We start from the raw sequence: 14,716 nt of genomic DNA, 5'->3' as shown, positions 1-14,716 counted from the left end.
TTGCACAAGAACACCATCCTCAGATCCTAACCACTTGCCATGAAAGAGGAGGGCACATCTTCTATTACAGGCATTTCTCACTCAACTTCTTCCTCTAACCTACTGCTAGAACTTACTCAAACTGAGATGCATCCATCTCGCTATCATCTGGGCTTCCTACTCAGGTAAACAGTGGGGTACTCCACAGCACCTGCTAACTTAGATGAGACAAAAAATAGGGGTATTCTCATCCCTAAAAGCCTTTTGTGTCCTCTCATAATAACAAAATGAAGAGCAACCTCGTCAGCATTTTCTTAGTCAGCACATGTTTAGTTTTAGAGAATTTGAGGTTAATTTATAAATGTTTAATAAAAACTCCTTACCTCCAAAATCAGCAACAACTGCATGACCATCCTCATACAGAAGAATATTGTGACTGGGGAAAAAACCCAAATTATTATAGGTAATTGTTTAATAGTGTCTTAAAGATGGTAAAAATTTTACAGTTTTTGGTTCATAGCTAAATTCTTGAGGAGTTCAAATCATCTGCTTAAGTAGATAAATGTCCATAGATAAACCACTTTTAGCTACATCTCATATTTATTATTATAAAGTACACATTAGCTCTGAGAAGGCAAATCCAATAGCTTCATAAATGAGAATGTCAGTTTCTAATCAATACTAGAGCAAAACAATTTCTGTAATTAGTTATAGATCAAGTATAACAGCTTTATTCAATATGTGCACTGGATCTCAGTGATGAAGTGAAAAAGATGATATTTGAATATCAACACAGTGATGGCTTTTAAATAAAATTACATGGATTGATTCTTTTCTGTTTTAAGGCTTAGATAAGTGTAAATTCATAGTGGTAATTCCTAACTTATGCCAATGCATAGAAGGGAAGGAACAGATCTGAAGAGTCCATATGGAATAGATCACTAGAAGCCATAAGAAATCCATTAAGCTGGGGGGGGGGGGGGGGGAGATAACACAATGGTAAGTCCTACTCAATGTAATAACCACACTTAATAATGCAAATGTTACTTTCATGAGACAAAGGTACTTTATTTCTTAAAATATCTCCATTTGTTTATGAAAAGAAGACACGTCATTCATCCTGTAGCTTATGTCAGCATCTAGGATGAAAGCTTCTCTCTGTTCGCACTAAGGGAGATTTGTCAGTTGCTAGAGGTAAGATTTAAGTCCTGCCCTCCATTTGTGTCCCAGTTCTACAGTGTCCCTTTTATAACATCTTTGAGAGCTAGCAGAGTACAACTGATGATGTATGCTAAGTTACTTTGGACCTGAACTGAGTCTCAGGTAAAGTGCCAGATGTCCATCTGCTTAATAAGTCAGGACCACTTAGTGATTTACCTTGTTGTCCATGAAATGCATATTCCTTGTCATTGTGTGATGGTCATAATTGCAAGCATAAAGTATTGTTCATTATTGGACATCAAAAGAACCACATTTTGCATTTACCCTTAAAAATTACTCTTGCAAAAATTACAGTGCGTTTTGACTGTGGTAGTGGAACCTCTTGGCGGCATCTCCTTCCAAAGCTCCCTAGGCAAACTGGTCCGTACCATGGAATTAACATCCCTGGAGACGTGGTTGCAACTATGAACGGTAGCAAGGAAGGATTTGGGGCGATGGCTGGTGTGCTGCAGAGAGTGGAGCCCACGCTGCTCAGGACTGTGGCTGAAGCTGTGGTTTAACCAAGCAGGATTTCACAGACAAGAATGTTGTGCAGCCCAGCGCTTCCGCAAAATGTTGGAGTTACCGTGCGAGGGCTGCAGAGGTAACCTGTGTCTGTTCCCTGCCTCTGCTCACCCCAACTCCAGGTGCTACAGCTGGAACTACCTGTGCACCGTGGAAAATGCCCCGGATCTCAGGTGTACTGCAGCCAGGGTGAGGCTCATGTTCATGTCTTCTAACTGAACTGCAGGCAGCAAGAAAAGCCAGGAAAATGTTATAGTCATGTTGGACGTATATGTCAGGTTTTTATTTCAATATAAAGTCTTCATTTTTTCCCCAGGTGGTTTCTGGAGTTAGGAAGAAAGGAATAAATGCAGGAAAATTCTTGTTTGCTCAGCACATGTATGGGGCGATCTCTGTCAGGACATCTAGAGATCAGAGAAATCATTTATCAAAAATAATTACTTCTACTGACACCTATCAAAGTGTTTTGATTTCTGTGAAATCTTTGAAACCATACTAACTGCAGGCCTTAGTGAATGTAATGGATTGGATAACCAGAACTTTACCTTAGATTGTCAGCAGAGATATTTGGAGGCTTAAAGTTAAATCTACTGGATTTGTCCTAAAACTACTAGAACCAAAGAGGTCAGTTATGAGATTTGTGTGGTGGTTTAAACCCATGTATTGAAGGTAATGTGAAGAAAATTCAGCTTTATTTATATATTATTTCACTTTATTTACATATTATTTATTCAAAGACAGTGAGGGATATGGATAATGTCTGGGAGGAAATCTAACCCTGCGTATGCATCCTTTCTACTAACTAGAGGATTTAAAAAAATAAGCTTCCAAGTATGAACAAAACAACTACAAAAAGATTTTGACATAAGACTGTAAATATTTATCATTCATTTTATAGAAGTCTCATCTTGTGAGCAGGTAGACAGGAGAGCTGCAAACCAAACCAAACCAAACCAAACTAAACTAGAATATTTCTAACACTGAAACTATGACAAGGAAGATATTCAGATTAGATAAGAACCAAATGGGCATTTATTACACATTTTCACCTTGATAGCTTCAAATAAGAGAAAAAAGTAACATTACATTTGGAAAACAATTCTCATTTGGGGGTACTTTATTCTTGGACTTGGGCTCAACAGATAAAAGACTAAATGATACAAGTGAGGAAAGTGTCAACTCCTGAATTCTGGGGATTTAGAGAAGATCAAATATAAGTGAACAAGACAGAAGTTCCCAGCCTTGCAAGCAGAATATCTGCTCTGGAGGGATGCTCAACCTGAACTAATTAGCCCTCCTCAGGGGCAGGGATAAGTCTTCTGGGCAGACTGCCATGACAACATAACAATTTCAGGATGTGGTTTAGTGGGCATAGTGGTGTTGGGTTGACAGTTGGACTCGATGGTCTTAAAGGTCTTTTCCAACCTAAATGATTTTATGACTCTATGATTCAATGTTTTTGCTCAGGATTGGTATTCTCATGCAGGAGTATGGGTATGTGTTTGGTACAGCTGTATCAGCTCACCTCCAACTAGCTCAGGAATCTTTCACATGGGGCTGGCATTTGGAAATGCCTTCTGTTGACTTGGAAGTTAATGTCTGAAGCAATATGTGCTGATAGAAAAGAAAATATTGAGGGTGAGTCTCTATAAACTTAACTTCTTCAGCAGAATGGAAATAAGAAGAAATTCTGGCTGTGTAGGAACTTATGGTGGGCAGACCCTATTCCTATGTATTTGGCATTTCCAGGGAGACTTTCATTCAATTAATATATCAGGGGACTTGGAACCAGTCCCTGGATCAATGGGTCTCTGTCTATATGTACATCGACAGTTGGAGAATGTCAGCATACAGAGCTGTGGCACTATTCCAACCCATGCAGTGGGGAAGCGGATATATGAGCTGTTCTCCAAGGTGGCTGGCATTTACAATGAGTACCCAACTTATGCTTTTGATGAGGAGGGAAGAATTTCTTTCTCAGAGTAATATATAGAGCTTAAAACAAGGGCTCCTCTAAAGTCACCGCAATTATCGCACCTTGATTGAAACTCATGGCTCAAGAGCCTCACTTCTCCAGCATCACCAGGCAGTTGGATGGCCATTGCCTACAGAAAGGTACTCTGGATTTCTGAGGTTGAGACCCCTGTTGAGAGGAAGGGCTTTGGAGGAACCGAGTGTGCCAGCATGTGTAGCAAAAACATCAGCTCCATCAAAGAAGGAAAACCACAATTGGGCTGAATTTTATCCACATTTAAGAGCAGAGTTTCTGAGCCGCTGCAGACTGCATTCAAGTTAGAAACAGTGTTGTAAAGGTGCCCATATGTACAGTCCATTGTGTACACTGGGGACACTTTGGATTCTCTGCTTGTCCAGGCACTGCTGAAATCTCTGTTCTCTAAGAATTTGATTTTCTTTTCATTTGATAATGATGGTGTCTAACCCTAAAAGAAGAAGACACTGTATCCTCCCTGAAGCTATCAGTGTCCTACAGATACTTAAACAAGTGACTTCCAAGCTCTTGGTTCTGTCTCCCTGATGAATGTTGTACAGAAAGAGATTCAGCCATATAGGGCAGCTGGAACTTACTTCCCTCCAAAAGGGATACAGTAAAACTCTTGTTCAGAGATATCTCATTCCTTAGCAGTTACTAAAAGGATATTGCCAAGAACCCAAATAGCTGTAATCTCTTGTCTCTGCCATACGTCATAGATTGAGAGTAAATAGATAGCCATTAAATTAAGCACACAACATCAGTTTCTCACAAATTAAACTTAACCTTTCCCGCTCTGCCTCAGCTCTTAGTTATCATTTTGCAATTTCATTAAGAAAAAAACCCCAAACTGAAAAAAATAGAAATGAGATTTCATTTCTTAAGTAAGCAGCAATTGGTAACTGAAATTTACAGAAGAGTTTCAAAGTGAATGTCTAATTACAGTCAGGTTTTTATATCATCTTTATCTCTATAGTATTCCTCATCTCTCACTATTTCTGTTTCTAAGACAAATGGGTGAGAATTGCACAGATGATTTTCTATAACCAGATGACAGAACAGACAGCACTCTGCTCCTTGCTACATCATTTTTGAAGATCACATTTACAGGAGAAAGCGGACCCAGTTCTGCACCGCTTGTCACAGGAGGAACAACAGAAACGGACCTTCACACGCCTCTGACCAGCTGCAGGGCTCACCCTCGGCCACGACCCCCTTGCAGCAAGCGGCAGAGGTGCGATCGCCCCTTCTCTTCCCAGCCGCAGCCTTGGGGCTGCCGTGGGCGAGCAGGGGCCACTCTGCCTTTGCCTTCAGGCTCCCAAAGAGGCAGGCCAGGCAGCTTCCAGCTGTGCTGGAGCGCTGCTGTCGTTGTTCTAGAGCTAGCCAGGTGGCTTAAAGGCATTTGGCTCACAAGCAGACTCCTTCCTTCGTAACTCGAAGAAAGCCAATTGCAAAAATAGATACATATATAAAGAAAAGTAATCAAGAAATGAGAATGGAGTGCTTAGCAGCTCTGCAGTACTTTCATTGAGGACTTGTGTACTTTCAGGTGCTTCTTTCTCTTGAAGTGGTGAGACATGTGGGTAAATTCATTGTGATTCAATGCACCCTGGGTGAAGGCAGCGGTTCCTCTGAACTCACAAGTCCTCAGCTGCCAGTACCTGTCCCCGCACCTCCAGCTCCACGTGGTCAGAGTTTGGGTGGGTTCCTGCCTGAATGAAGGAGTCTCAGGATGGTGGGGGGACAGATGGGGTTTAACTCAGTTCCTTAGGGGTGGTGTGAAGCTGCGCCGCTTGCACCTGCAAGCACCGTACTTCACTGCTGGAGATGATCCCAGGCTGACGGGACAGGGAGGCAGCATGAACCCATTTCCGACAGTGCATTCAATAGGCTGCAACAGCGCAGCCTTCCTTATGCCTGCTCATCAGTGTGTATGCATTGGCTTCCAGGGTGGTTGATACATGAGGACAGAGCTGGGCACCTCTAAGCACACTAATATATGTTGCTCTGGTCTTAGCAAAGAAGTCTAGAGAGTCTGGCTGGGTCTGCAGCAAACTCTGCTCACTGGTGGAGCAGACTGCAGAAGGGGCATCCTGTGCCATTATTCCATAGATTTTTATGTGCGCTCACCAGTGAAACAAAATTTGCCAAGCATTAATTTCCTGAAAAATCAAGAAGAGGAACACTAAAATACACAAACGTGACTGGCCAAAGTGGAAATTACGGGTTTTTTTTTTAGCTGAGGGAGTATTTGTATTGATAATCTTTGCATTGCCTACTCTTCGCTTCAAGCAATGCAGTTCCCACCACTGCTCATCCCGCGCTCTCCTCTACAGCCTTGCCCCAGTCAAGAAACCTGACCACTAATGAGATCTGGAAGCGAGGATCATGTCTTTCAGCACAGCCACATCTTGCTTTGGCTGCATGTCTATTAGCTTAGGGAGCATTTTGACTTTTGAAGGTCAGCAGTAGGGCAGGGTAATTGTTGGCAGTGTTTCTGCTTGGTTTTGAGCTGAGATCTAAGGGGCAAATTGCAGCCCATTCACTGCTTTCCCAAATGAGCCTGGAGGGGTTTGTTTGCCAGAGTCCAAATCTCTGGCAAAACAGCTTGATGTAGCACTTAATAACTAACACATAATTTTATTTGGAAGCTTCAGATAGCTTCTTTTGGTGGTGGAAGTGTTAAGAAACAGTTACCACATTGGTATTTCTCTTTCAGCAGTTTGTAGCTCAGTAGCAAATGTAAATCTGGGCTGAGCTGTGATTTGCCAAAGGCCAGCCATATGAACAGAATTAAAAAAAAAAAATATCTACCACTTCTTATTTGTTCTTCTGGCCTGCCTGTGATATACATAAATATACCTGTTGGTCATGATGCTGGCATAATCAACGCTAATATAGAACTTCAGAACCACAGAATTATTGATGATTTTCATTAGTCAAATGCAACTACCTAATATTAGTTATTTACTCAGTCAGGGTTTTTCTCCAGAATAAACTCACCAAGAGAAATGACAGAAGCCAATTTACAATGTGACATTTAAAACAAGACTGGATGAGGTTTTAGGAAAAAGACAACAGGGAATAAATCTGCAATGACCTACAGCATTGATCTGATCTGAACTCCCATGTAACACAGGACATTCAACTCCTCCAAATTCTTGCTGTGATGTAAGAATTGTGGCTGAACCGGATCATGAGTTTTGGAAGAAGAAGATGTGTTCCTCATTGGTGAGACAGTTACTTTGCTCTGATGTTGAAGGAGCCAAAAGGCTGTTTGACTGTACTGGCATAATCTTCTGAACTGTTACAGCATAACCCACACTACTGATATGTAGCCCTCTCTGCAAGGCTTTTAGCTTGCACGTGCCCAGCACATGCATTACATTTGTAACGTGTAATAAATCTGCAACTGACATGTCACCACAATGATCTACAAAACAAAATTCCTCTAATTGACCATGGTTGAAAAGTCTTAAAACCTCATGCAGAATATACACACACAGTCTTTTGGGCAATCTTCTACTTACACCTATTTTATAAATACTGCAGACATTCTGTACCATCTCCTCAAACTCTATTATCTCAACACAACTACCTAAGAAGAACACAACAGCATAAGAATGACAAAGAGCTCAAGGACTTCTTGCTGATTTTCTGCTATGCACTCAGATTTATCCATAAGATGCATATGCATAAGTGTTAGATTTATTAACAAAAGGACACTGGGATGGAGGCATTTGCAGAAAATTGATAATATACAAACAGAGACTAGGTTAATGTCCCAAGAAAAATTAAGCCTCAGAGGTCTTGGAAAAAGACTCATTTAATACAGCGGTTTGGGAAATAAGCCCAGGTATTTCCAGAAGTTTTCAAGGTTGCAACTTTTGATTTTGCCCTGAATTAAGATGGAGAGCAGACATTTCATAATGTGCTGTGCAAAGAAAATGACATTTTTCCCCGTAAGTAACTAAATAACTTGACTGAAGTGTTGCATTCTGAATTTATCCTCTAAGCTGGCCCACATTATAAATTACGATAAATCCTAGGAGCCTACATTCTTCAATTGTCAAACAACTGCATGTAAAAAGCAAAATTTTGGTAATTCCCAGGGAGAATTTCCATGAACTTGATGCCTTACTGAAAACAAAATAAAAACATAACTTCTCTGCTAGAAAATACTTCAGATGTAAGGTTTCCCGTCAGCCCTACCAAGGTTTATACACAGACTGGTCACTAGAGGGGGGTGCAATGCACAATTTGTAAGCATGTCACATTACCTCTGAATTTTCTTTCATTGTGGGTCTTTCTGATATGGATCAGTTATACCCTTTGGCAACACTTGTTTTAGCTTAAATGCACATCTTAATTCCGGGAGAGATAATTCAAATTATATTTACTTTGCCAAAAGTATAGAGAAAGAGAGAAACAGTTACAAAGCATGGGAGATGTTGGAGCAGGTAATATTTTCTTTTTGCCAACTCTGTTATCTTACATAGCACTGCAAATTAAGATAGTTTTGTATGTTTCTTGTGCTTGTCAATACGTTGTGGAACTAAACCATTTGGGATTAATAGGCTTTATCAGGTATATATCCTTTTTTAAATCTTATTTTATTTTTTATGTGCCCAATCCTTAATGGACCAAAAAAGGAATAAGAAAGACAGAAAAAACAGGAGAGATCCCTTTTCCCCTCTCACAATCTTTTAATCCCCAGTGAATGGCAGTGGGCATTAAATCAAATCAGGTTCTTTAACATTCTTGGTTACATTTCTCAAAGACAGACATGTTCCCTGGTCATTTAGGAGACACTACTGGTCTTACAAGTACTGTGACACTGCAAATAACAGCTTAGTGAATCTTCAAAACCTTAATCTTGAAAATCTATCTTTCTCCTAATACCAGTCCCTGTTTCATGGCTTTTGACTGGGCTATGGAACTTGAAATTAAAGCTGTTGGCAGCAGTCCTTCCCCTTCTGCGGTACTTCTTTATGGAGGGATAGAGAAGCAAAGGATTGAAGCTCTGTCGATCAAAATGACCAGAATTGAATCTAGTCCAAAATGTTTTCTCTTCTGTGTTTTTTAAGGGGCTCAGTCTAATCTACTAGTCGGTTTTACTGTATGAAGTGAAATGAGATAAGGTTTGAAGCCAGCTTTGTATACTATTACTAGATTTCATATAGGCATTTCATTTTGAAGTCAGTCAAACTTTGGGGAAGGTTTTGGACTCCATGATCTTGGAGGTCCCTCCCAACTTAACTATTCCATGACTTTATTAACTGTAGCTTTCCAGTGGCCTCTCTTTAATCGCTCAGCATGCAAGCAGCTCTTTATGCAACAAACTACATAGGGATTTGCTAAGGAAATTCATTAATTCCCCAAGCACTGAGTAAACACCTATATGCATATTTATACATATATGGGCTTTTGCTTCTGTGAATCTACAAATGCCTTTTGAATGCACTTATTTCCTGCTTCCCTTCTTCTTCATACTATATTAAGTATACAAAATGATGTGTCATTTTACTACAATGCTGACACATTTGACAGCACATAGTTATCAGAACTGAAGTGTTCCCTCCCCATACACAAATGAATTTTAGCTACTCATGGTCAGAACTAGCTATAGACAGACCCTTCTTTTTACATCAGCGTAGCAAATATGAGCACTTTTGCAGAAGGCAGCTAACCAATGACAAAGAACCAGCGTCTCTCTCGGTTCTGCAGGCTGGAAATGCCAGGCCAGTGATTTCAGAGGTCTTTCTCAGAACAGAGAGGACACATCCAGTGTAACAGAATCTTGGTGCAGTCTGTGCACTACTGCTTGAGATATTCCATAACCACAGTTTTCTTAGGCACCATAAAGAAAGACAGTTGCATTCTTAGGATTGCAGTATTTTCACATTGCCATCCACCTGAATTACAGGACTTTCAATTGGGAAGACTCCTGGTGTGACCCACGTTCACAAGGTTTGACAGAGTTGCTTATAATTTGGAAAGCTGAACACAAACATGTAACATTTATTTAATATACCTAAATTGAGGTTACTAAGGAGTTAGGAACATAAGTCATACTCACACCACTATGTCACTTCAAATTGGAATTAGGGTTTACAGTGGCTGAAAACTAAGGTGAGCACCTACACTGGACAAAAAAAGCAAAGCTTGTCTGAAGAGAGAGCGCACAGTGGTTTTGGAAGGCACTTACTTTACATTAAGAGAATAAAACTCCTGTGATAATCTAAGAGAAGGTGTAGATGCCAGTTGATAGATGTTGGTAGATCTAGGGCACTTGAAACTTTTAAAGTGAAGGTAAGCTATGAAAAGATTTATAGGTTATCTGTTCCTTAAAGTCTTGAATACATAGTGGTGTTCCAGCTGAAATGTATGCACTAGTCAACCAAAGTTACAGCCCAAATTATGCATACCAGAGTCTAAAATGGCTGGTTCTAACAGCAGAGGACTGAGTTTGTTGACTCACACAATGTCTCACAGTCCTAAGCTGAGCGTTGACTAACACTATTCTTTTTGGTTTTATTATTTGCAGAGCAGGATGAACAAGAAACTAAGCACAGTGTTTGAAAAATAACCTCCATATGAGAAAAATTATGTGCTTTCATTCCTGGCTGTGTAGAAACAGACTATTTTGAATCCAAGTTTGTTTTCCAGTCTTCAGAATTATTTCAGGTTCATGTCTTGTTCAACATGACACTCTCAATTGAAGGTTTTTTAGAAAAGAAGCTGAACTGTAAGGTATGAGGGTTTGGGAAACCATAGTTTGAGGTCAGTAAATTGCAAAAAAAAAGGGTAATAGTTTTCAAGTAAGGATAGCTACTAGTTAGACTAAAAGGTGATCTGATTCACTTCACTCTATTTACAGCTTCTGAGATCCTTTATTCTTAACCTTGCAGTGGATCATTGCAACATCAGTGCGAAATTATAAATGGTTGTATCCTGCAATGGACATTGATTCCAGGGGATATTACTCTATACAAACTTCTGATGTGAGCCATAGTACTTATTGATTTCATCAGTGTCCAAATTACTTTTCTTGTAATATTGACTTTTTTCTGCAAAAGCATATACATGAGCAGAACATTCACATTAAAGAGTCTGGCTTTCAAAACAGTTAAAAACCTTTCTGTGCTGCCCTTCCAAACCCTGAGCAGTGTTTCTGAATCACATGTTACCAGACTCTGTGTAGCAGAGAAAGCAGGCTAAATAAATCATGAGCCAGTACCTGTCCTTTGACTCATGGACAGGAGTCCCACCGAGCTCCCTGCAAACTGAGGTTTTCAACACCTCTCCTAACTGTGGTGCTTGTTCAGGTGTAGAAATACAGATTTAAGAGTTTAACACAACACATCCTGACTTAAAACCCTTGCTATGATTCCCTGCTCTCTCTTCTCTTTATAGAAATATAAAACCCAGAAGATTGGTGCACCATAAACATAAATGTAATTTCTCAAAATGCTGAGATAAGGCCTGAGCTGAGTGATGATTTCTCAGATGCATTCAGGACTGGAGACAGAGGATGTGACTGAATTGGGGACACCCTGGCAGGGTGGCTCAAGAAGGCCCATGGAGGAAAGCCCTTGGTGAGTCAGTCTGCTCCTGAGCAGCACCTCTCCAGGCAGATGCAGACAGATGTTGTTTTCCCTTTGGGAGACAGGCCGGTGCTGGGGCTGTGCGTGCATCGGTACAATGCTGTGTTCAACATGCTCTGCCCTGTCAGCAAACTGCTCAGCTTAGAAGCAGCGCCATGGGCATTTGTCATTTCCAGCAACCTCAACGCAGAGACAGAGAAGTCATGCCTGTCTACACCTGCGGGGAGGCATGTCTGATGCACTTCCAAAGCAGCTCTTCGCTTTCCTACCATCCATAACAGTCATATTTTCCGCTGGTCAGGACACTGTCTCTTGACCTTCCCTCTCTTCCTTTCCCTCCTGCTTGCTCCCCTGTCTGATCCTGGGATCATACACTAGCCAGAAAGAGAGAGGCTGCTTCTTCTTCATGTGGCTGTAGGGAATGGGATTGCTCTGCTTTATCCCTTTCTACTTCTCTGACTGCTTCACTGGTTTTTATTCCAGGTGGATATGTGGCTGTGACCAAATCTGGAAGGCAGCGTTTTAATGGGTGGTTAGATACCCCTTTTCATGTAGGGAGACACAGCAAAAGGAGGAGGAGCCTGTGGCTGACATGAAGGTGCAGGTACTTCATGTTTGGTTTTTTGTGTGTTTGGTTTTGTTTTAAGAGGAAACGCCCCAAAGAAAGCCTCCTAACGTGAAGGATGCCCCAGCTGGGCCTCCCATTCACACTGTCCTGAAGCTGGGGTGCTCTCTCAAATCTCGATGCGACGCAAGGCAGCATCTGCCCTCCTGGGCCCCCAGCCAGGTGCAGGTGATCCCTGGGGAAAACCGGTGGCACCAGGAGCAGCAGAGAACAGAAGCCTGGTGCTGCCCTATCAGTGCCACGGAGCAGGGACCTGAAGTCAAAGGTACATACAAGGGACGCTTTCCTCAGCTGTGCCTTCCCCGAAACTGTGCTGCGAAACCTGGCACCCCCAACCCTCCCTTCGTTGCGTGGAGAGACACAGGGCTGTCTCACATACTGGGGAGAAGACACTGGCGAGGCCAGATCAGGTTGCTTGCCAGAGGGTTCCCCAGGAGTGGCAGGGTGCAAGGGATGAAGGTGGGTCTTACAAAGGACCTGAAGACAGTCTGAGAACTGATTTCCTCAGATGACAGAGGCTGAAGCACACTGGTTTTGGTGAGACATATGCCTTTCTGAATTTGTGATTTTAAAACAACCACTACAAAGGCAGAGGCAGGCAGTACTCTATCAGTCACCGCTAAAAGAAGTAAATGTACACTCAGTGAAGAGGGAGCATGGTTATAGCTCAGGATGTACAGGAGAGCTAACATTTATTTCTGGATTCTCTAAAAGGGCTCGGCAAAATCTAGTTATTGTGACAGAACAGTAACAATGGATCAAAATTTATTATTATGCTAGAAGGATGTCTGGAGATGCAAGCTTTTCTTTCAAACTTTGAAAAAGCTTTATGGATCTCAGTTTCCTGGGAGAGACTTTGTAGTAAGTACATAAAATGGAAGGCAAACTTGTGAAAAACAGATACCAGGAATTAACAAAACTGAAGCTTTGATTATTTTTCTTTGTTTGTTTCTATGTTTGATCAAGATGAAGCACAGCCAGCAGCCAAGTGAAAAAGGAACTCAGTATGTGAGTTCTAAACAAAACATAACATTTACCCCAATTTGGAAAGATCAACTCAAGTATGTCAAGATTTTGTGAAGTCAGTAACACTGAGGTAGTGATGCAGTGTTGTGCAGCACAAATTAGGATTACTTAGACGGTATCTGTGATGCTCTAATTAGCAGGGAAGGATCTACATGCCTGAGAAGAGTTAAAATATCTTTAAATGTGGGAGTCAGGAGAAAAAGAGCCACACAGCAGAGCTGCTGCTGCTAGCACACTTTTGCACACAGGCTGCCCTGAGCAGGATCAGCTCTGCACAGCAGTCCCTCGGATCCTGCACAGTGCGACTGCACTAGTCTTTTATCCTAGCAGATCCACAACTTAGGAATCAGCTGTCTTTTCCAGGTAGCTCAGAAATAGGCTGAAGTGTGGTGAGTATCACTTTTTCTAGGAGAAAAAGAAAATCCTGAGTTTTTACACACTAATTCATTTTGTTTTCAAACCACTGTGATACTATCACAGAATACAAATACATATTGCTGCAGGGACAAGACACCTGCCATAGATGTTAGCAACCAGGAAAGCTAAAAAGAGCTGGAATAACATCTCCCCACTTCAGCGCTTAACTAGGTCTAGCTGGATATCTAGCTGAAACAGCAAGACACTGTTCAATTACTGTCACACTTGCTAGAGAAAAGAGGAGGTTCTGTACCTGGTACAGAAACTTGATGAGAGAGGAAACATTTAAAAATAACTGGAGAAGTGAGCTATTGCCACAGTTACAATCTTTTACAGCTCTATAAATGTTGGATAGAATCAAGCTTAGGGACAATGACAAAATACTTGCTGTTTAAATCTTTGCTAGTGAAAGACACGTACTATATCCAAGATGCAGTACAAGAACATAGATCATGATCATGCAGGCAAAATATCTTTTGCCCATTGCAAAATGTCATTTAGCAGGAAAAGTGTGTATAGAATCTATTGAAAATTGATTTACTGATTCAAGGAAGCTATTGCAATTGATTTAATTTTCAGCAAAGAACACATGAGGAAGCAGAAGAACACCAGTTGCGTGCAACAAATAAAAAGCAAGGCTTTTAGAAATTAGCATCACAAACACAGATTTTCAAACAACCTGGGAATGTGGGGAAATTCACAAAATGCTTTAGCTAGGTCAAAAGCTTCCTGTAACTCTGAAGATCAAGGTTTTCATACACCAGTCACTATGCCTTCATGGCACATTGCTTTTGAAGGGCTGAGCAAATTACAATGTAAAAGAGTATGAATGGGGACACAACAATGCTTACATGATATTGATCAAAATGTTGACTGATCTAAGTAAATTCAGGAGAGTGAAAAGTATATGAAAACAAGAAATGAAAAAGTTGGCAATGGCTTACATGATGAAGGGAAAATGAAAGTAATAGATGGTCTCAACAAAAAAGCGTAACTTGCCCATATTAGAGTTGTAGATCTGAGCAAGAACAGTCAAGTGAGGAACAAATTCACTGGATAACAGTTTTTAGGACAGAAAAAACTTAAGCTCTCCCAACCAGGACTCCCACAAATCACTGCCTTCAAGATTTCTAGCTTCACCTAAACCCAAACCTTGGGATGATAAATTTAATCATAAAAGTGTAGTGGTGTCATACAATGTAGCCATGACTCTTTTAGTTTATATTTAATCTGATTTTAGCTCCCATATATACTTCCCATCAAAATATTTCAGTGATTTGAGTATGACATGCAGAATTGTTTTGAGATTCCTACCAGACGTCAAATGAAAATACTAATCAAACGCAA

At 40.9% G+C, this 14,716-nt stretch overlaps 1 protein-coding gene across 3 annotated transcripts in view; it reads right to left on the bottom strand.

Annotated features, from left to right (window-relative positions):
- TNNI3K (TNNI3 interacting kinase) overlaps positions 1-14,716 on the bottom strand; it is a 90,769-nt gene that overhangs the window by 34,363 nt on the left and 41,690 nt on the right. For all 3 annotated transcript variants that reach the window (XR_012651861.1, XM_075037380.1, XM_075037381.1), the window contains exon 18: positions 363-415. Coding sequence is in view for 2 of the 3 variants with exons in the window: in XM_075037380.1 (XP_074893481.1) it covers positions 363-415 (53 nt within the window). In the remaining variant the exon portion in view is untranslated. The remainder of the gene's footprint in view (positions 1-362; positions 416-14,716) is intronic.

The sequence above is a fragment of the Buteo buteo genome, chromosome 10 (genome assembly GCF_964188355.1).
Source record: "Buteo buteo chromosome 10, bButBut1.hap1.1, whole genome shotgun sequence".
NCBI classification, from domain to species: Eukaryota; Metazoa; Chordata; class Aves; order Accipitriformes; family Accipitridae; genus Buteo; species Buteo buteo.
Note: the sequence above shows the minus strand (reverse complement) of the source record. Positions and strands in the feature narration are given on the sequence as shown.